The sequence below is a fragment of the Pleurodeles waltl genome, chromosome 3_1 (assembly GCF_031143425.1).
Source record: "Pleurodeles waltl isolate 20211129_DDA chromosome 3_1, aPleWal1.hap1.20221129, whole genome shotgun sequence".
NCBI classification, from domain to species: Eukaryota; Metazoa; Chordata; class Amphibia; order Caudata; family Salamandridae; genus Pleurodeles; species Pleurodeles waltl.
Window position 1 is genome coordinate 1586210263 of NC_090440.1, and position 23629 is coordinate 1586233891.

The 23629-nt window shown below is 46.1% G+C and overlaps 1 protein-coding gene and 1 long non-coding RNA gene across 7 annotated transcripts in view; one reads left to right on the forward strand and one right to left on the reverse strand.

Moving 5' to 3' along the window:
• Positions 1-23629, reverse strand: part of TNFAIP6 (TNF alpha induced protein 6) — a 258936-nt gene that overhangs the window by 61410 nt on the left and 173897 nt on the right. The window contains exons 4-5 of the mRNA XM_069225213.1: positions 18474-18702; positions 1509-1549 (exon numbers count right to left, since the gene is read on the reverse strand). Of these exons, the coding sequence (XP_069081314.1) occupies positions 1509-1549; positions 18474-18702 (270 nt within the window). The remainder of the gene's footprint in view (positions 1-1508; positions 1550-18473; positions 18703-23629) is intronic.
• Positions 1-23629, forward strand: part of LOC138285368 (uncharacterized) — an 83659-nt gene that overhangs the window by 9952 nt on the left and 50078 nt on the right. The gene's annotated exons all lie outside the window — the stretch shown is intronic.

The following is a 23629-nucleotide window of genomic DNA, read 5'->3' on the forward strand; positions in this document are numbered from 1 at the left end:
TCAGAGTCCCTTTACACATATTATGCTGTAAGTGCTTGGGGGCCCTATTATCAATTTCAGAGGAGGGCAATGGGGGAGGTCTGTGGCTGGTGTCAGCAGATAGTGGGCTGCGTATCTGTGACCCCTAAGTTGTTCTTCTACTAGGACCTTGGGTTACTAGCTCCTACAGCAAAGTTAATTTAATGATTATATGGGTTATATAATATCACTTGCTGTTACTGAAAGTTCCTGGAAAGGAATTTTAATTTCTCGATTACGAGTACGCAGGAATGGTCCAGTTTATTTACTGCACCTGGTATATACTGAAACCGATGGTGGAGCATTTACTGGGTAAAGTAAATACCTCAGAAGCTGAGGAGACACTTGGTTAAGGGTGAATAACATGGGGAATTAATTGCATACCGACCGCGTTCTGTATGTAGGCGTATTTACCAGGCATTTTCCTCAAGTAAATATCTCCAGGTTTCACCTGCTGAACGTTAATTGGAAAACATGTGGAGAGTGCGGTAATGAATGCAAAAGTTCGAATTCTAATACGTGTGGTGACAGGAGTCATCACACGTTTTGAAATGTATCAACCCACTTGTAATTTAGGACTAAGTCCTATTATTAGGGCGTTTGATGGGGCCAGTGCCTGAGGACGAAAGTGGTAAAATTGATGCAAAGCAAAGAAAAGCAGAAAACGGATCTAAAGAGCATTTTTGGATGTGTTTTCATATTTACCTTTCCTAAAATTTAAAGAAATGTTTGCCATAAAAGCTTCTCTGTGGCAAAGAAAATGTCCATGAAGATTCGGACACAGTGCTTAATTTGTGCTTGTTGTTTCCGGTGCTAAGCACCGGCACTTATTTTTGAGGGCCGGGGCTTATTCTTCTGCCTCAAGCATTCACTACGAGCAAAAGACACATATGAGCAAGACAGAGGAAGGGAAAAACGAAAAAGCGTCACAAAGGGAGAAAGTAGAAAGCTGTAAGAGTGAGCTGAAGGGGCAGGGAGTGGCTGTATGTGGATTGAAGAGGCCCGAGATTGTTTTAGGATTACGCCGCCTCAGTATTGCGTGCTTGCACATTTAATTGCAGCAGCTGCTTGCTTAAGAGGAGGGCTCTGGGCACCCGCACGTTTTTACTTACAAATTATGCACTGTTCGGACACGGGAGAGTGCCCCAGGTCTGCGTGTATAGCTAGGCTTGAACGAGCTTATGAAAAGCTTTTGCAGCAAGAGGAAAACGTCACCTGTGAACTTTAATGTTATCAACACTTTTCTAGGAATGCACAGATGGTATATGTGCTTGCATGACACGTTGTACGAGTGTTATCTGGTCAGAAACTGTTCCTTTCACAAGGATGGAAACCCCTTATCCAAAACCACCCGAGGCTTATCCAATGCTATAGAGCAGAAGTAACATACCCGTCTTTGGAACCACCACCTCGAAAGGACAACACAGAGGGTTCAGTGCCTAGAAATTTAAATTAAGCATAGGATACCATTTTTATACATAGCTTTTTACCTGAACTAAGAATGTCCTCGGGGAGATCATCACCACAATACCTAGGAGAAAAACACACTTCATCAAACATTTATTCAATGATTTCACTATAGAATAATGGTAATAAAACACAGACCACATGCACTGTACGTTTCTCTTGAATTTTTGTAATTAAAACAAATCAGACTTATTCCATTAAGCAGGAAGGTGATAGTTTTTTGCTGTTAACCCAAGAAAGTCTCCTTTTATGATACTTCAATCTGTGTCTACATCCTTTATCACAACAAGACAGTAGTTATTGTGGTATCCTGGATTGAGGCTTAAGGCTTCACACTGGTACTTTTATTATTAAAAAGGGCAATAGAGCACATTTATAAGCATGAGCATGCTTATACCGAAAATGGCAGAGCACTTTTATCCAAGCTTGGCTTTGTATCTAACAACACGGTAGCTGGAAATTGTAGTTTTGCTTTTTCTATTTTAAGCATATGCATATAAGTCCCAACATGCTGAATGGACTGTGAAAAAAGTGCTTCCGATGATAGGTGGCCAGTAGGCTACTCTGTAACTTGTAGATTACTACTTTACCATCACCTGGCTTAGTCCCCAGTTCCCCTCTCCACCTAGCTAGACTGGTCATCCGACCAGGCTAATCCTCCTCTCTCGACCCGGCCCTGCACCATGAGGCTCTGCCTCGCACTCCTGCCCATTCCCCTCCTTCCTGGGTATTCTCTGCACACATTTCTCCTCCTTTTCTTTGTCTTTGCCAGCTCTTTGCACTCCTGGTGCCTCTTATTCCCACCTGCTCCTGTCCTTTTCTCCTTGCTCGTTCTTCCACTTTCTTGTGCCTGTCCCTTGCTTCTTTTCCACTTTTCTTGTACCTTTTCTCACGTTTTCCACTTTTCCTGTGCCTTTCTCTCATTCGTCTTTACACTTTTCTTATGTTGTTTTTCTCACTTGTTTTTTCACTTTCCCTGTGTCTTCATTCAGTCTTTGCCTGATTCTCTCTGGGGCTCCCCCTCTGCTACCATCACACGTTTCCTCTTCCCACCTCCGACCGCTCCTTAACTGGTCTTTGAGTCTTCTTGCATGTCCTGTTTCCTGCATCTTCTTCCCACCCTCCCTACCTCTGCCGATTGCCTTCACACTCCAGCCCCACACCAAAGGGAAGCCTGTCTGCACCGTCCATGTCTGGACCACACCCAGATCCACAAATCCTGGTCCAACCGAACACCGTTTCTACACCTCCACCAACCTGCATGCACTCAACATCAGAAGCAACGATGACTGCTGTTTCTGTGCCATGCGTCACACAACTGTAAGACTCTTCTCATGCACATGATGCTATTCCACATGCACCATCACCCCTCCTCCAACACCACATGTACTAACATCCATTCTCATATTCCCCTTACATTCCATTTATCAATGAAACCTGGCTTAGCCCAGTATCTGACCCGATATTGTCACAGGCATTTGGGCTACAGGATATTGCAACTGGAATGGCCCCACAAACCAGGAGGAGGCCTGGCCATCATCCACAAGGACACCATCACCTGCACCGATAGAGACATGTTGTTCATGGACCACATGTACCTCAGTCTACAATCAGGCGACAAAACCGCCATCAAAGAAACAATTGCATAATGACTTCCTTACCTTCAACAACCTCCTCACTGACTTCATCTGTTCCATTGCTATCAGGTCAAACAACTTTATTCTACTCTATGATCTCAACTTTCATTACAGCAACACACTGGATCCCAACTTCACTGCACTACTTGAAAGCCTTGATAACATCAGACTCACCCAGTTCACCCTAGTTCCTAATCACAATGCAGGGCACACCATCGACCCCTTCTTTACAGCAAGCAACAAGATCAAATTCAGCCCCCTCAGCCCACTCACATGGACAGGCCACTTCATCTACACTTCTACATCAATGCACGCCAACTCACCATACCCAGCAACTCCAGACACAGCTGGAACAACGCATCAGAGGGGGACTGGAGTAACACTCTCAGATCCAACCTATCAAACATCACTGCCGACCTACAGAATGACATAAGGACCTTTAATGATTCAATCACAGACTGTGCTATCATCTTAGCCCTGCTGAATGATATCAGAAAGGAAAAAAACCAACACAAAAGCCAGCAGATACACTGAAGACCTAAAAGACTCCAAACGCTGCTGCAGACAGCTGGAAAGAAAATGGAGATCCAGCTGGAACGCCAATGCAAGAAACACCTACAAAGCTGCACTCAGAAGATACCACACCGAAATGAAATCAAAGAAGCCTGGAAAGCATCCCTAGCACTGAGATTAGAAACCATATCTAACAACTGTAAGTAACTATTCACTACTGTCAATGAAATCTCCAACCCCCACACCTGCCAGCAACACCATCACAGCAATTCTGCAAAAACTCTGCAGCTTTTTTTCACTAAAAAATCTTGAAGATATACAACTTTGACCCCCAGTACACTACCGAAGATATCATTGACCAACTACCTACCACCACTGAAAAGGAAGATCACCTGATGGACTGGAACCCCCTCACCACAGAGGACACCAACAAAATCATGAAATCAGATAACTCAGGGGCCCCCATCGTCCTCTGCCCCACCATATCTACAGTATAGGAGGAACCCTGATCAGCTCTAAGCTCACCACCATCATCAATACCTCCATTCAAAGTGTGACCATCACAGACAACTGGAAACACATAGAGTTCAAAGCATACCTGAAAAAACCCTTTGGCAGATCCTGAAGAACTCAGCCATTACCTACCCATTTTGTGTCTACCCTTCCCAGCCAATAGCATAGAGAAATCTAACCATCTAGAGCATCACCATCTCCTGCACAACACTCAGTGAAGATTCTGCAGCAACCACAGCAACAAAATCACAGCCACAGATGACATCCAGATCATTATAGAAAGAGGGGAGACCACAGCTTTTGTCAGTCTTCCATGGCACCCTTATCTAAAGACTGAACCACACTAGAATACAATGACCTGCCCTTAGATAGATAGCCTCATTTCTCTCCAACAGAACTTAATGAGTCCGACTTCAACTGTACACCTCCGAACCCAAGAACCTCATCTGTGGGGTCCCACAAGGATCATCATTCAGCCCTACCCTTTTCAACCCATTCCTGCATATCCAGCATGACCAACTGGATGAAACAGAACTGCCTAAATCTGAAAACTGACAAAATGGAAGTCCTGATCTTGGGAAACAATAGCTCTCTATAGGACTCCTCCAGGTGGCCAGCTGTACTGGGATCCATGCCCACTCCTGCAGACCACACCAGAAACCCCAGAATCATACTGGACAACAAGCTTACAATACGCCAACAGGTGAACTCCGCAGCCTCTTCCAGCTTCCAGATCTTACGTTTGCTCAGCAAGATCTTCAAATGGCTTCCCCGAAACACCACAGGCACTGTCGCGTTAACCATGCAAAGACACCAATGGCTTGTAGTGGTTGTTAATTATATTCTTTATTCCATATGCAAGACAGCACATAGGCCCTCATTCTGACCTTGGCGGGCGGCGGAGGCCGCCCGCCAAAGTCCCGCCGTCAGGTTACCGTTCCGCGGTCGAAAGACCGCGGCGGTAATTCTGACTTTCCCGCTGGGCTGGCGGGCGGTCGCCTTCAGACCGCCAGCCAGCCCAGCGGGAAAGAGGCTTCCACGATGAAGCCGGCTCGGAATCGAGCCGGCGGAGTGGAAGCTGTGCGACGGGTGCAGTTGCACCCGTCGCGTATTTCACTGTCTGCTCAGCAGACAGTGAAATACATGTAGGGGCCCTCTTATGGGGGCCCCTGCAATGCCCATGCCAGTGGCATGGGCACTGCAGGGGCCCCCAGGGGCCCCGCGACCCCCCCTACCGCCATCCGGATCTCGGCGGTCCGACCGCCGGGATCTGGATGGCGGTAGGGGGGGTCGGAATCCCCGCGGCGGTGCAGCAAGCTGCGCCGCCGCGGAGGATTCAATGGGGCCGCGGTACACTGGCGGGACCCCGCCAGTGGTGCCGGTCCGACCGCGGCTTTACCGCCGCGGTCGGAATCCCCATTGGAGCACCGCCGGCCTGTCGGCGGTGCTCCCGCGGTCCTCCGCCCTGGCGGTCAAAGACCGCCAGGGTCAGAATGACCACCATAGTGTACACACCGTACGTCGTCTGGTCCGGCAGTAACTGCCGTAACTTGAACAGTGTTGGTGGAACGCCGCAAGCATTACAGTGCACGTTCAAACTATAATAAACATTCAACATAACACATTTCCCCCCCAATGAATAACGAAACTGAACAAACTGTAACAGAAATAAAGGTAAATAATAAATAGAAGAACCTAAACTAATAATTAACAAAATATGGAGCAATTAAAACTAACAAAACTAAAATACTGTTCAACCACGCTTCAAACACACAAAATATGTTAATTCAGCATATAATCATTGAAATGTTTTGTCAACCTGATGTTTCTTCCTCTTAATAATTTGCTATCATCATGAAGTGAAATTTTGTCATCCTTAGTTTGTGACAATTGTGGAGAGGCTAACCTTCCAAAAACTCTGCTTCTTATTTCATTGTCAAGATTGCCATCAACAACATCTAAATTCGCCGAACTAAAGCTGGAATCATTCGAAAAATTCCTGGAATCATTCACAACATTCCCCAAACCATTCTTCAAACCACCCTCACCGAACCACCAATTAAAAACCTGACCAGAGTGGCACGGAGACAACGTGTTATCCCTACCGTTCTTGATCATGTCTGGAGCATGAACTAGTCCTGCACTCCTTTTGCTTCACCATTTGCCGTTTTGTACCATAACAGTGTATCTGGAAACCTTAACAACTCTAGTGGTAGGGAAAAATTTAGAATTACCTTTCTTCGCACCTCTAGGCCTTTTTATCCTCACCAAATCACAAATTTTGAATGATAAATCCTTTGTTTTATGCTGTGCATCATAATTGATCTTACTCTTAATTTGATGCTGCAATACCGTGTTCCTTACTACACTTGCACCAGGTAACCTGCTAGCAGCTCCAGTTTTGTCTAATACCCACTTGGGAGAAAGATCACCAGATGAATGCCTGCCCCTCAACAAAATGAACAAAGGTGCGCCTGTGGTAGAATGTGGAGTGTTATGGTAACACTATAATCTATCATCTACCATTTCCACAATTCATTTTTTAGCGGCTGTCGCCAACTGAATGGTCTCTTTAATCATTCTATTCACCCTCTCAACCATGCCATTCCCTTGTGGACTGTACAAGGCCACAGTTCGATGTTTAATTCCATGCAAGTTAAGAAACTTCTGCATATCACCGATTTAAACTGTACAACGTTGTCCGTGACTATCATTTGGGGATAACCTTCTCTATAAAACAAAGATGAGAGCAATTTAATGACAACCTCTCTATTAGGTTCTTGCAGGAATTTACACTCCACCCATTTAGAATAATAGTGAACCACAACAAGGGCATACCTCATCGTTGCAGGTAACTCCAACATGGGCCCCACAAAATCCAATCCTAACTTCTCCCAAGGACCCTTTGCCAACTTAACCTGACATAAAGGAGTATTAAAGACCCTAAGAGATTTGTAAGCCTGATTACAATCTGGACTGGCACCAACCCACACATTGATTTCATCATCCATCCCTGGCCACCAATAAAACTGACAAATCCTTTTCCTGTTGCTTGTCATACCTGTCTGACCTTGGTGAGCAATGTTGATTAACCTATTTCTGAGACTGCTCGGAGGAACTAACATGCAACCACGTAACACTAACTCATCTTCTAAGGGCAATTCATCTTTAACTTTGTGAAACAACTTGACATCCCCAGCAACACACCTTTCTTGTGGCCACCCCTTACAATATATGTCTTTAATTTGTTTAAAACAGCGTCCATGTCCACACACGTTTGCCACTCAAGTAAGGAAATAATTTTGTTAGTTACTACAACTCCGTCCACCATCCCAACCACACATTCAAACTCCTCTGTCACAACACTCAAGGCTATTTAAAGGACATCTGGATAAAAAAATCTGTGCTGGTGTTCCTCGTTCCTGAGACGTGTTTCACCTCAAAATTGTAGTCATACATTCTGGCTAATAATCTGACTAATCCAGGGCTAGCCTTTCCCAAATCTTTATCCGTAAGTAGGATACCATAGGGTTATGATCTGTTATCAGAGTAAACTTACGACCCCATAAATAAGTGGAAAAATGCCTAGTCGCCCACACACACGCAAATACTAAATGCTCAATTGTACTATAATTAGATTCAGTCTCAGATAAACACCTAGAAGCAAACGCTATAGTACATTCTCCTCCATCAATCACCTGTGATAACACAGCCCCCAACCCAATTCCACTTGCATCCACCGTAACAATAGGCTTAACACCATCCATAAATGAATGTAACCCAGGTGTCTCAACAATGAGATGTTTCAGAGTAACAAATGCCTCATTTGCACGCTTGGGTTCGAATCCCATCCTCGTCGCCTAAATAGGAGTCATGTTAACCATGCGAAGACACCGTCGGCTTGTAGTGGTTGTTAATTATATTCTTTATTCCATATGCAATACAGCACACGGTGTACACACCATACGTCGCCTGGTCCGGCAATAACTGCCGTAACTCGAATGGGGTCGGTGGAACGCTGCGCACATTACATTGCACGTTCGAACAATAATAAAACGTTCGACATAACAAGCACCGTCACCTGAGCTCTCATCACTAGCAGACTGTATGCTTCCACATCTTACCTTTGCTTCACAAGGTCTTCAAATGGCTTCCCTAAAACACAAAATACATCATTACCCAAACTCTCATCACCAGCAGACTGGACTACGGTAGCACACTCTATTCCGGTATCCGGACCCACCTCATACAGAGCCTCCAGACCACCCAGAATGCTGCCTCAAGACTTATCCTCAATATCTCCCGCAGCAACCACATCACACCTCACCTCACCATAGTGGCTTCCCATCAAGAAACATTGGCAATTCAAACTGCTCATACATGCTTACAAAGCTCTCCATAAAGCTGGACCTGCCTACATCAACCGCCACATACACTTCTACCATCCAGCAAAGCAACTGAGCTCAGCCACACTCTCCCTCACACACATCCCACTCATCCACGTACACGGGGCAAGGGCCCACTTGACCTCCTACATCACTGCCAAAACCTGTAATGATCTTCCCCCAAAACATCAGGACCTCTCCTTCCCTACTCAGCGTTTGCATGAAAGAAGACTTGGCTCTTCAACTAGCTCCCTTTGTTCCCTGCAGTACCCTGCTGAGCTCCCAACTGGCCTACTCATCTGCTCTAGCATCTGGATACCATCATGGGTGACATGTGCGCTGTACACATCTACATAACATAACAGTGCTATAGCAAGTGGCTGGCTCTTAGTAATCAACATAGCACCAATGTTCACCCTTCAGGAGCGTTAATGTTATTTAAGACAGTGGCACTGGCAAGAGGAAGAGAGACCACTGGGCATGTCAATTGCAACAGATCCTCCAGTCATCTGAAAAACATACTTGTCTTCTTGCAGCAATATGTTTTTCTATGCAGTGCTTTTGATGTGTCTCTCAGCAGATCTACAAAAAGGAACTCTGACAGAATTTTGAAAACCTTAATATTCTTTAGAATGCTAGATAGACAATGTGTATTAATTTGTCAGCTATCTTGGAGTGGAAAGAATGATAAAGTATTCCAAAAACACTCAAAGATGACAATTCCTGCGTGCACACACTCAGCTGGCAATGTCTGTATCTTTTTTTTACATAGTTATTAATAAAAAGAATGAGAAAAACCTATTGCAAGACAGCAATTGTTTGTACACAATCGTTAGCAAAGCCAATAACTATGTGGGTAGCCACCAAAGGCCAGAACAATTGGCTTTGCTAATGCTTCATTCAAATGGCCATGTCCTTCATAAACAGAAAGGTTGATCGGTCAGTGAATGGTCAGTAAATGTTTTTGTGAAATCGCCATGAACAGAAGAAATATAATGAAATAACTGCCATTACACTGAGGTTGGAGAGGAGCCAAAATGGCAGCCGGGACGGGAGCCTAAAATCTGAGCTCAGGCCCGTGCCCACACAATACCATCCTGTAGGCGCTCCCGGACTGCTGCGGGGGGTGCGGGCGTGAGGGGGGCCGGCGCAGACAACCGGCGACCCCTGGGACCTGAACACGCTCGCCCGCGCTGAACCGCGAGACGAGCTGAGGTGCGGCCCGAGTGAGGCTGGGGGGCGAGTCCGCACGGCGTGCTCTGAGCGGCGCAACAGCGTCGGGACAACACGCGCTGCGCCGCAAACGGACTCCGGCGGAATATTTACCAGGGTGGGGTGCGAAGCTGAGGAGGTGCCCCCCCCTCTGTTTGAGGAGACTGCAGTGGACGTGGACCCGCGCGAGGGCCGCCCCTCCCCCGATGGAGCAAAAGTTGCAGCGTTGAGGGTGATGCGGAGCGCTCTGGAGCCCTGCCCAGGATCACGGCGAATGGAGCTGTGAGGTTGGTGATCCCTCGGGGCGGAAGCACGGAAGCGGTGAGGCGAGGACACTGAGGGATACTCCCGGCCGCCCCCCCCCCCCCGGTAGGGGAGAAGATAACGGCGGAGGCCGCTTGCGCGAAGGGGGGCCTTGTGGAACGTGGGCTGTACCGGGCCGCTCCCCCCCTGACTTCGGCTGCTCTGGGGATTGTTTCATCTCCCCCCCCCTCCCCCTGTGCTGTCCGTAGGGGGGGGCGCGGAGTGAAGCGGCGCGGGGAGAGAGGAGCAGGCCCGGGGCCCCTGGGTGGATTGGAGCACCCACCCTATAAAGTGCCAGCAGCTGCAGAATATAAAACCTAATGGAGCACGGTATCTCCTTCTAGAAGACTGGAGCTATTGTTCAGCGGAGGGACAGGGCACCCAGCACAAGGATTGTGCAACACTCCAAATAGCAGCTCCCCTATGGGGATCAAAGTGGGACCACGGCCCGAAGGGATCAACAAGACCCGCCGGCCCGGGAGTAGTATAAGCAAGGGGCGCCTGCAGATCGTGTGGAGCCGCGGCCACCTCCCGCTCCCCTGATCGGTGAGAGCGGCAGACCGGGCTGGCTGTGGCACAAGGGGAGGCTCGACCGGCTGCCCACAAAGGCTACACTTGAGTTCCGCACTGCTCAACAGGTGCACAGTTACACTGTCCTGCTCATTGCGAGCAGTCCACCCTCCGCACATCATGGCTGCAAGAAACAAATCAACGAAAAACCAGGACCGTCTCACACAGGGGCAGTCAACAAGTGACCAGCAGTTAGCACCAACTCTACAAGCACTGGAAACCACTCTGCAAGCCCACTCCACCCAGTTCGAAAAAGTATTGCAAGCAATTATGGACACTAAAACTTCCTTGGAGAACAGGATTGACTCAGTGTCACAAGACCTAAACTTGCTAAGAGTGGATCATCGTAATTTAGCGGAGAGGGTGAAGTTAGTGGAGGCGGAGCTAAAAGAACTGAATCCTTCGTTCTTGGCTAATAAAAAACAAATACAGGGGCTGGATGCAGAGGTAAAAACACTATGGCGCCGCGCCGAAGAGGCGGAAGGCAGATCCCGGAGAAAAAACGTACGCTTTCTAGGATTCCCTGAAAAGTTAGCAGAGCAGAGTACAGAAATATTCCTGGAGCAATGGCTGATCAAGGAAGTGCTAAATGGGTGCCCGTCGAAATTCTTTTCTGTGGAAAGAGTACACAGGATACCGGGGAGACCCCCGGCTCCGGGCCAGCCACCAAGACCTGTGATAGCGAGATTTTTAAACTATAGGGACCGCGATCTTATCTTGCAGCAATTCCTCAGCAAAGGCCCATTCCGACATGAAGACTCAGAAATCAACGCTTACCCAGACTTCACGCAGGAAGTGCAAAGACAGCGCAACTCATTTGTGAGGGTCAAACAACGCCTCCGTGAGCACAACATTAAATATGCACTACTGTTTCCTGCAAAGCTAAGAGTAATATCGGATGAGCGCACCCATGTATTCACCTCCCCCGAGGATGCTTGGATGTGGCTGCATGCTAAGGGTCTGGCGCGACCCCAGTCCGGAGCGGAGGAGAGAGAGGAATGGCTGACCACTCCACTGCGGAAGCGCTCCAAGAGAAGGCCCAAAAGACAGCCCACTGAGAAACAGGCAGCAGAGGAAAGGGCAAAAGCCCTGAAAGACACCCCTCTGCACACGCAAAATACCTTTGCGGCTCTGAGGGAGATCCCAGCGGACAGCCCAGATTCCGACTTGATCAGCTCGGCATCCGTGCTTACAGAATCACCTACAGGGCCGAAACTCACACCTCGAGCTGCGGACGAACTGTAGACGAGGGTTGCCGCCCGCTTTCCTTCCCCCCTGTTGCCCCCACTCCTCTCTCCCCCGTCCCCCCCACCCCCGGTTGCGGGGAACGACAACTTGCCTAGGAGGTCCGTGCCGACTCCTCGCTTATCTGCACGCTGAAGAATGCTGCCGCCGACCTTGAGTAACTCTGACTATTCCATTGATGGTGTTGCTTAATGCCGATGGCCGGGTGGACGGGGTGGACGGGGTGGGGGGGGCCTGGGAGTGCCTAGTTACACAAGCAGTCTAGGGCTGCGGAAAGATGTGGGCTCCACACACGAGCCACATCTGGTCGCTAACATGGCTGCCCCACAGGTATTCGAATGGACACAAAGTTTGTTGTGTGTTAGTGGGATTAGTAGTTTGTTATTAGTCAATAGTTTGGTATTGGGTGTGAGTAGTGGGTGGATATTGGGAACAACAGTTAAGTTGAACTCAAAAGGTCAATACAAAATACAGGTAATACTGCTAGCGCTGACACATCGGAGGGCACACTTAATTGAGCAGGAGGGGACCCGCGCGGATACAGTTAACGACGCAAGGAGGCGGGTAGGTGCTAAATATACAATGTGAAATGGCGCTAAGTGCAAACCTCTCTGTGCATCAATATGATATAATTATGTGGAACGTAAGAAGCCTGGGGGCTCCAAGCAAAAGACATCGGGTATATGATCGTCTCAGACGACAGGGCGCACACATAGTTATCCTGCAGGAGACACACTGCCTGGAATCTGACCTACGGGAACTACGAGAAAGATGGGGCGGACAGGTGGTGGGTACAACGTTCTCGGCATACGCCAGGGGAGTGCTGATTTGGATAGCTGGCCCGGTCCCCTTGAACCCATCAGATGATCGATAAAGGGGGCAGATATGTGGTATTAGAGGGGTACCTAGACGGGAAGCAGCTGTCAATAATCGGCATCTACGCCCCTAATAGTGCTATAGTCGAATTTATGGGTACACTCACCCCAGCATTATTAGTGAACCCCGTAGTCCCAGCTATTTGGGGAGGCGATTTTAATAGTATTCTAAATGCAGAATTAGACAGGTCCAACATTAAGTCAAAAGCAACACCAAATAGAACAGCTAGAAGCCCCCTGCTCGGCTGGGCGGCAGATATGAGCATATTCGACTTATGGCACACGAAATATCCCCAACGGAGGGAATATTCATTCTACTCAATACCCCATAAGGTATACACAAGAGTAGATATAATGTGGGGGACCCGGGATATCTGCGCCCTGATAAACAAGTCAGAGTACTTGGCCAAAACATTATCCGATCATTCTCCACTAAGAATAACTGAACTGGGGCAGGAGATGCTCACAGATCCCCACCTGGCCAATGCAGGGGGAGGCCCTCCAGGATCAAGTGTTCAGAGAAGGACTAAATGCAGCGGTGAAGCAGTAGTGGGAAATAAATAAGGAATCTACCAGCTCCAGAGCACTGGAATGGGAGGCACACAAGGGCGTAGTTAGTGGGTATTGCATCTCAACCAGCTGGGGAGTCAGGCGCACGCTGCACGCGGAAATAAACAAACTAGAGAAGGAATTGGGAGAACTGGAAAAAGCGGTGACAAATAAAGTGGTCCCTTGCACAACACTAACAGAGGCACGAACAAAATATAATAAAGCAGACTTTCACCTCCGAAAGCACAACCATAAATACCGCTTAATGCGCTTGCACGCGGAGGGCGACAGGTCTGGTAGGATGCTGGCGTGGCTTCTCTGCGAGAACTGGCAGCACTCCCCTATCGGGTCTATAAAAGGACACGCAGGCAAAATGTTCACCACGCAGGAAGAAATTAACGGGGCATTCAGAGAATACTACACAAATTTATACACCAAACGCACAACATGTACCCCTCTGCAACTGCGGTCTTTTCTGGAGGGCTCCCCAATGGCACAAATATCGCTGGCAGATAGGCAGCTTCTAGAGGCTCCACTAACAATGGAAGAAATAGACAGAGCAGTATTGCAGATGCCCAGGAATAAAGCCCCAGGTACAGACGGACTCCCAATAGAATACTACTCCACATACTCGACACACTTGAAGCTACACTTGCTGAAAGTGTTTGAGGAGGCATGGGCCAATAAAACTCTACCTCCTACATTAAGAGAGGCAATGGTGGTAGTCCTCCCCAAACAAGGGCGCGACCCCACCGATGTTAAATCCTACAGGCCATTATCTCTCCTGAACTTAGACTGCAAAATATTAGGCAAGATCCTGGCCAACAGGCTCGCCCCCCTAATGCACACTGTGATACACGAAGACCAAAACGGCTTCATCCCAAAACGTAACACCTTCTTAAATATCTGCAGGTTTCTAGGAGTACTGGGGGACACTCCCCCGGAGGCTTACGATGAGATGGTATTGTCGTTAGATATCGAGAAGGCATTTGACACCCTGGAGTGGGACTTCCTGTTTGCCAAAATGCAGGGCATGGGAATAGGGCCTAATTATATACAGTGGGTACAGACACTGTACACCAAACCACAAGCCAGGGTAAAAACAGGTGGGGTCATATCAGATGGATTCCCAATCACAAGAGGCACCAGACAGGGCTATCCCTTATCCCCCCTGTTGTTCGCCATAGCAATGGAGCCGCTGGCCAACCGAATACGTGCTACACAGGCGAGATGGGGGGTGATCAGGAGTGGGCTACACCACAGTATATCGCTGTACGCAGATGATGCGCTAATATACGTGCGAAACGGGCCTGAGACAATCCCTATAGTAATGTCACTACTAACTAAGTACGGGGACTTATCGGGGTTAGTGGTGAACTGGGACAAATCATGTATATTTCTGTTAACTAAATGGTCCCCGGCAAGACAAGAGAATGCCCCAGCAGGCCGTCTGAAATGGTGCTTTGACACATTCAAATACCTGGGGGTGCATATATACCACAAAAATTAAGACCTCAGAGACGGGAATCTAGGGAGAGCGCTAGCCTCCATGAAGGGATCGCTAAGATTCTGGTCCAAACTTCCACTGTCGCCCCTGGGCAGGGTGGCGGTGGCAAATATGCTGCTGCTGCCTAGGCTACTGTATTACTTCGCGGCGCTTCCTCTCTGGGTCCCCAGGAGTTTCTTCAAGGATCTGAATGCAGTCTTACTGCAACTAATATGGGGCGGCGGCAGGACAAGGGTTGCACTCACCACCCTGCAGCGCCCGCTCGCTGCAGGCGGGCTGGGAGCCCCCAACTTCGAACTTTATTATGCGGCTGCACAACTACAGTTGATACTGAACTGGTTGCACAGGCCAACACAGGCGGAGTCCAAATGGCTTCTGGCGCGGCTGAATGGGGCACCACTAATCACATGGTTAATGAATAAAACACCAAGGGGGGTACCCGGTAAACCGCTAATGGAGGTAGCACAATTGTGCTGGCAAAGATACATACAAAAGGGCCATAAAACATTTCCATACTTGCCACTCCTAACATTAGGATCGATCCCGGGGGGCTGTGCTAACGCCGTGGGCTTACATTCACTCAAGACTTGGACCGAGGCCGGAATAATAATGGATGGGGACTGCTTCGAAGAAGGGAAATTGATGACATTTGAAGCTATTCAAGCCCTCACAGCAGTGAACCCCGGGCAATATCTGTCCTATTATGCAATAAGCCACCTGATCCAAAAGACGTGGGCAGCAGGGGATAGGGAACCTGAGTGTTCTCCCACATTACACCACATGCTGCATTTTGACAACCAAACAAAAATAGTGACAAATTTGTACAAAACTCTGAACAAACCCTCTGAGCTCAACCTAGAGAGAACGAGGGACAGGTGGAATGCAGTCCTCACCGACCCGATTCCGCAAACGGAGTGGATGAAGGCCCTCTACCACATCAGGGGGGTGTCCAGGAACCCCAGGTTCCGCTACACACAATTCAATTACACGCACCAAACATACCTATCTCCAGCTAGGATACGTCGCATGTTCCCTGGGTCGACGCCTGCCTGCCCGCGGTGTGGCGCACTTCTATCATATGGTATGGGAATGCGCTCATATACATAGGGAATGGAGAGGATTGACAGAGGTGGTAGCGGAATTAACAGGCCTGACACTCGCAGCAAACCCCAAATCTTGCCTGCTAGGGTTGAGAGTCATATAAAAGAAACACAGACACCTACATAAGTTTGTAGACCTAGCATTCGTGTTGTACAAAAGACTGATTGCAATGAACTGGAAGGCGTCCAGGGCCCCTGATCTGAAAGCCTGGCACTCCCTCACACTGTGCTGGATTAGGACAGAGGCTCTGGTACTGAGCAAACTTGCACACGCGGGACAACGCCACATGGGAAAGGAAACCTGGGAAACACTGATTGCCCGACTAGAGGCCAAAAACGATGAGAGGCCGCCTTGAAGCAGATGGAGATCACGGGAGGGTACAGACTCGGCAAGCACTCATTTAGCGCCAGCTCACCCAAATCAAACCTGCAATACAACTCACGGGAGGGCTGGAAGCCCACATCCTCTCCCTAGAGACCGGCATTATTCACAGTTGGTGTCTGGGGAGGAACACACACACAAACAACATGCGCACAACGCACACTAACAAGCCACACCGAGCAATCAGAAATTAAACGTGGCTCCTCTCCTCTCAGCATAATTAATAAGTAACATCAGTGGGCAACATCGCTCAGGTACCCCAAGACAGGATCACTGGGTGCCACAGGGAACGTCCCTTCAAAGAAGCGCGGCAGTTAAATAGATATACTGTAGCAACATTTGACCTAAGTTTTGTTATGAGTATGGTGGGGGTTTTTAGTTTGTTTATTTTGTTGTTTATGTATTTTCTGTTTTATTATTATAGATCCTGCTGTACCTACCTCTCCTTTGCTGTTGGCGAGGAAGTAGAGTTGCAATGAACCCGTACAATCCTATCAATGTAAACATTCAAAATTGAATAAACATATTTTTTTAAAAACAAAAAACTGACATTACACTTTTCACCTTATGGGAACCTGGGTACATTATTTCATGGACTCATAAGAAAATGTGAGATAGTGTTAGAAGTACAGACAACATGTGTGCAGGGCACCCCCCCTTTTTAAAGTGACCCTAAGGCCATGAGTCAAAGTTCCTCCCCTATTTTCCCCAGTGACGGGGCTATTATTAAACACCTCCACATGGGGTTTATCACTTTTATTCATACCTACTCAGTCTTCTCCTTATTGGTCTTTAATTACAACTGGTCTACTGTAACCATTTTTCACTAGTTAACATAGCTAGTAGGTAATGATAACCACCTTATTGCTTGAATACTCTATTCAACTATCTACTAAACATTGGTAAACCAGTACTCATTAGACTTATTTTTCTTATATCAAGAAATATAGCCACACTTATCTACATGCCGATAATCAGCTAAAGTGTCCAATGTCCTTAAAGTGTCAATTTACAAAGAATTCTGGTGCTTATATATTTGTTTAAGTTGCATTACTCAATAACTTACCAGCACTTCATGATATTTTAGGTCTTTATTTCCGGAAGTACACCTAACTCCCCTATTCCTATTTATGCAGACACTTAGTAGAGATATATATTGCAGAAAAATACATTTGCACAGTTTCACTTTCCCTCTTTCCATGCACCTCGTGAGACATTGATTGACTGGATAATTTCCACTAGCAAAATATACGAACTTACCTTGGCTAACATTGACTGTGCAAATTGTAACTCTTTGGGATCTGGTATGAATAGCCAAAAAGTTACAATTTGCAGGTGTTCTCACCATTCTCAATGATCATCCTATGCTTCTCCTGGACACCACCACTACTATGTTATCACACTGAATGCTCCATGTGATTGTAGGCAGACTACAGGTTAGAAATTCCTGGAATACCTATTACATAGATCACGATTTATGAATTAATATCTGATTATGGCAGTGTTATATTTTACAGCTCATACCAGTAGCTTTTTTAGCTCTTGCCTACAAACAGCTTTTACAAGTCTATAGGCAAAAGCCTCTTGTAAACCATACCGAAATCTTTCAGTGGGCCTAGAATCCATCCATTGTTTACCATTGGTTGGCTTTATTGTCACTATCATTTGCTTGCTTCTTATTGGTTGGCCGGCCTTCCTTTTCTTATGTCTCTTTCTCTCCTGGAGCATAGCTTTTTACCATTCATTTGCCTAGCTGTAGGTTTCCACTGCTCACGTTTAGGGAACTACATTTTTCTTTTTATTTCAGTCATCTATGGCTGTGCATGAGTTTTCTAGGTCTCAAGCTTGTGTGCTGCTTTCATCCTGTACCCCTCACCCCCACGTGCTCGGTGTAGCTCTTTCATCCTTCCCCCTTCAGGCTCATCCATTGCTTGCTGCACCCCTCCGTTCTTTTTGTTTAGCCTTCCCAGCCCAGCTTCTAGAGCCAATGTTGCTCCTTGGCCCACCACCCACTGCCGGTTGCTATATATAGAATGTATGCATCTTTTTTTCTTTTGTGGACAATAGAGGTTCACCTGTGTATGCAATTATTTTGTTTGTTGAAGAAACAAAAAGTAGGTTCAGTTCATTGTCAATTACATCTCTTTCAATTTGAATGGTAAATATATGTGATTGATTTCATTCTACCTATCCTTACCTGTCCACAAGTCCATGAATGTCGTCATAACTGTCATATATTTCCAAGTAATCGGACAAACACGAAGTATCATCTTCAACATCAAATTCCAGGAAACTTATACGGATGCGCTGCCCATACTTTACTCTAATGTGCCAATAACAGATTAGCTCATTTTCGTACTCCTCAGGATACCCTGGGGACTTAATAATGCGTTTTTGGTCAGTTAGAACTCCACCACATTCCTTCGCTGAAAAGAAACAAAGATTTTGTCAACTATCTTCTTACAGAACAATTATAATTCAATCTCTTTGATAAGTCCTAACTGGATCTGTTTATTTAATTGTGTGTTGTTTGCTGTGCTTTGATGTCATATTTTCTCCTTATATTTGCAGCTTCCATTATTCACATAAAAGTGCTATCATCGCTGTCCTAGAGTTTTATTTAGTTAAAAACCTGCCTTTCACAGGGCAGTATATTATGTTCACTTCCTCTACAAATTCAGCACTTTCCTTCATTTGGACCCCATTTTAAGGTGTGACTTGATAGCACAACTGTCTGCCAATTCTACTGTTAGAATATTTTAAAATATAAAGAGCGGGCAGTGGCTCTAGCACAGCAGTATTTTTCTCTTCACGTTATTGTCTGCTTGTTATATCATTCCGCCTTGTTTGTATTGCTTGCATTGTAATGCACGAGGGGCTATTTGCATCTCAATGCATCTGAATCATAACATAAATTTATGTAAACTTGACAACGTTTTGTGCAAAGGAAAATTGTGTTGTAAGTAAATGCATATTTACTGAATTCTACTACTTACTACAGGTTTATGTTTACACTACAGCACTCATAGAACCTGGCATATCAGATTTATGAATTCTTCTTGAGTACAACTGTACTTACAATACAAACAGAAAATTATCAAAGGCAAGGGCCCAGGTTCACAAAATAACTTGCGACGGGGTTTATCGTCCTAGTGCAAATATCCTTTTTTTAAAAGTTTAAAAGACTTTTGCAAATCACAAAAGATGGTTTTACACTTTTATAAAGACTTTCCTGTGAGTAAATGTACTCCTGGGGCAGGTAGTGGGTGTCTTCTCCATATACATCGACAAAGTACTGGGTATGTACGATACTTAAAGTATGAAACTACTTCCCTGTGTGCGAGGGAATACCTTGCCCATTGGCTCAAATAAAGATATTAAAGATATTTAAGGGGCCACCTCACCCACAACTTCCCATGGCATGCTTCACCCATGGCTACCCCCTCCCAATGGAGTAAAATTGTACTACACCAGTGTGTGCAACCAAAAACTTGGAGTTTGTCAATTTTACTTGCAGGGCATTTGGGGTATACCTTTAGGTATTTTAATTATCAGGACTTTTGCTATTGTCCTGCAATTAATGTTGAAGAACTCCTAATTTTTGGCCGGGTCCACTGGTGTAGTATCATCTGGAAGATTACTGAGAGATGCAGTGAGAATTATATTTTGATCTATTATTTGATATGGTGACTTGCTTTGAAAAGTATTTATTGTCTTATAAACAGTGTTTGATCAAAATATAAAGCTAGGTAGTGTGAAAACTAAAAAATAAGTTGTTCTATATATATAAATGTAAGCAAGGAGGAATTAAAATGCTTTACTCAAGTGGGGCATTGTGCCACTAATCTATTTCCCAAAAAATTAAGATTAATATTAAAATGAAATGTGTGAGATCATCGTGAGGAGTTTTACTGCCAGAGTGTTTGCTAATGTATTAATGATTGCAAAGCAATTTACGACCACGGAACAGGCATTAGCAATGCACAGAGGCACTGCAAACAAGAAGAAAGACTTGCAATTTAATGCTAGTGAAACATGACACTATAAGACCTTTTGGGGAAATACAAATTAAATTGTGACGGCAAGTACACTTTAAGAATCGCAACTGGCGTGCAGGAGAAATGCAAGCTTAGCAAAACGTACAAAGCCATCCAAAGGTGCAAACGTTTTATCCATGTCAACCGTGGTGCAAAAAATACGGATCCGAGATCTCCAAAATCTCAGCATTGTGCCTTGTGGTAAGGCGCTGACACCTACTGGCTGCCAAAAACTTGAAGACAAGAGGGTCAATACATTATTTATAACCCTAGGTTAATCTTCCTGCAGTGTAGTGAAAATTGAATCCATACACAGTACAGGTTGAGCATGGAGAGAATAGTTCAAATCAGTAGTCCCCAACTTTTTGACTTCTGTGGACCCCCAGTTTATCATTACTGGAACCTCTGGACTACCACTAAATCATTATCGGAATCCGGGGACCCCCCACTAAGCCATTGCTGAAAATTGGGGACCTAATCTGTTAATATTATTTCATTTTCTAAGCAGTTGCAGACCTTCTGAGGAGGCTTCGTGGACCTCTAGGGGTCCCCGAACCACAGGTTGGGAAACACTGGTTCAAATCATTCGGGAGCTGCATCTGGTACTGAAACTTGCCACAGAGTGAGGACACACACAACTACCACATGAGCAGGTTTATATCAATTGGTTGTTGCACTCAGTGGCGTAACGAAACTTGAGGTCCCCCCTCTCCCTGCACGTTTACCTGGAGGACCCTCCCCTCTGGACTCACTCAGGAGCTGTCTAGCCAGGGTACTGTGCAGATGGCGGCCCTGAAGCTTGCTCTCCTCCTACCTCCGGGCCCTGAGGGGGCTGCTGGGGTCTTTTTTACGCCACTGGTTGCAGTGGCAGGTGGCATTCAAGGAGTGCAGTCCCACCGGTTATTCGGGCCATGAACATAGCACCAGGGACATCTTAAGGATTTTGGGGGTCCTGGGACATGCATATTTTGGGGGCCCCTGTTCGAAACATTTTTGAATTTATGAGCCAGTTTAAGCTGTTTCTTTCCCTCTTTGGCCGAGTCACTGACAGTGCATCCCAAAACTCGTTCAAATTTTAAATGTGTTTGCATCTAATATTCGGGGATAGTGATATGCGTATTCAATATTGTAACACAACAGCTGCTGACTAATACTATTGCAAATAATCTCTGTGACATTTCTCATATGTGAGGTCCTGTTTTGATCTAAAATAAACTTTTACTTATGGATGTTGCATGAATCATAAACATAACGTTTCTCTGCCAAATGTATTTAATAGACACACACTCATCACCCACATTAAAAATAAAACAAAGGCAAACGGTATTTAAAACAATCTGTATTACTGAATATTCTAGGTCACCAGGGCAAGACTTTCTGCTGAACAGAGCTGGGTTTGTCAGGGGGCCCCCTAAAGGCTGGGGCCCTGGGCCAGAGGTCACTTTGCCCATGCCTTAAAACGTCTTTGCGTAGCACGAGGCATCTACGGGCCAGATGTAGGTAAGTATGGTTTTGCGAGTTGCAATTTGCGAGTCATAGAGACTCGCAAATTGCAACTCGCAAAACCACATGCAGAAAGGTGTCTCAGACACCTTCTGCGAGTCGGTATGGGGTCGCAATGACCCACCTCATTAATATTAATGAGGTGGGTCGCAAATTGCGGCCCCATACCGACTATGGGCACTCGCAAACATGGAGGCCTGCTGTCGTCAGCAGACCTCCATGTTTGCGACTGCTTTTCAATAAAGCAGGTTTTTTTTTTCAAAGTGCAACCCGTTTTCCTTAAAGGAAAACGAGCTGCACTTTGAAAAATAAACCGAAACCTTTTGTTTCGGTATTTTTCAGGGCAGGTAGTGGTCCATTGGACCACTGCCTGCTCTGAAAAATTATTTTTGTGATCATTCACAAAGGGGAAGGGGTCCCATGGGGACCCCTTCCCGTTTGCGAATGAGTTACCATCCACTTCAAGTGGATGGTAACTGCGAGTTGATTTGTGACCGCTTTTGCGGTCACAAATCAACTTACATCGCGGTGCGAGTTGCAAATAGGAAGGGAACACCCCTTCCTATTTGCAAGTCGGAAACACATTTTGCGAGTCGGTTCCGACTCGCAAAATGTGTTTCTGCATCGCGCACAGGCATTAGCGCCTCGCAAACGGCGTTTTTCGCCGTTTGCGAGGCGCTAATGCCTTGCTACATCTGGCCCTACCTCCCTACCACTCCAAGGGTCAGATGTATCAACCATTTTTGCATTCGCAAACGCTGCGAATGGCCGTTTGCGAATGCAAAAATGCCTTTCAGTATTTATGAAAGGCATTCGCAATGCAATTTTAAGGAATCGCTATAATAGCGATTCCTTAAAATTGCGACCCCATTTAGAGAATCGCAAATTGCGATTCTCTAAATAAGAAATTGCAAATAAGGAATCCTTATTTGCGATTTCTAAACCACATGTAACAAGCAATTCCTTAATGCGAATTGGGCATTAAGGAATTGCTATTACCACCAAGTTGAACTTGGTGCTAACCATGTGCACATTTTAAAAATGCATTAAAAATGCATTTTTAAAATTTACATGTAACGCACACATACCCCTTTGGCATGTGTGGGCCTTACATGTCTTTAAAAAAATTCTTGGGGTGCAGCAGAAGGGGCCTTAGGCCCCAGCACCCTGGGTTTTGCATTTCCCAAAATTGCAAATTCCAGTTAGGAATTCGCAATTTGGGAAATGCAAAAAAATTGCAAATATGGGCCTACAGGCCCATAGGTGCGAATGTGGCCGGTATCGCAATTTGCGATTCGGTAATAGCATTTTCCGATTTTTAAGAAATCGCTATTACCGAATTGCAAATATGATGCATACCATTTTGCGACTCAGAAATAGCGATTTCTTAAAAATCGCTATTACCGAATCGCAAAAGTTTTTTTTTTATACATCTGGCCCCAAATGCCTTCAGGCTGTGAAGAAAACATCCTACATGATACCTCACGTGCACAATGTAATTTGGGCATACATTGCACACATCACTAAGGCCCTGATTTATACTTTTTGGTGCAAAACTTCACTAATGCAGTTTTGCACCAAAAAGTTTAGCACCAGCTTGCACCATTTCTGAGCACCACCCGGTAACCATATTTATGGAATGGTGCAAGCCGGTGCAAAGGGTAGGCTAGCGTAAAAAAAATTATGTTAGCCGGGTGGTGGGGCTGGCGGTATGGAAGAAGGGGGTTTTGCTCCAAAAAATTACGTTAGGCAGGTTAGAGTAAAAAAAAAAGACTTTAACCAGCCTAGCATCATTTTCTGATGCAAAACCATC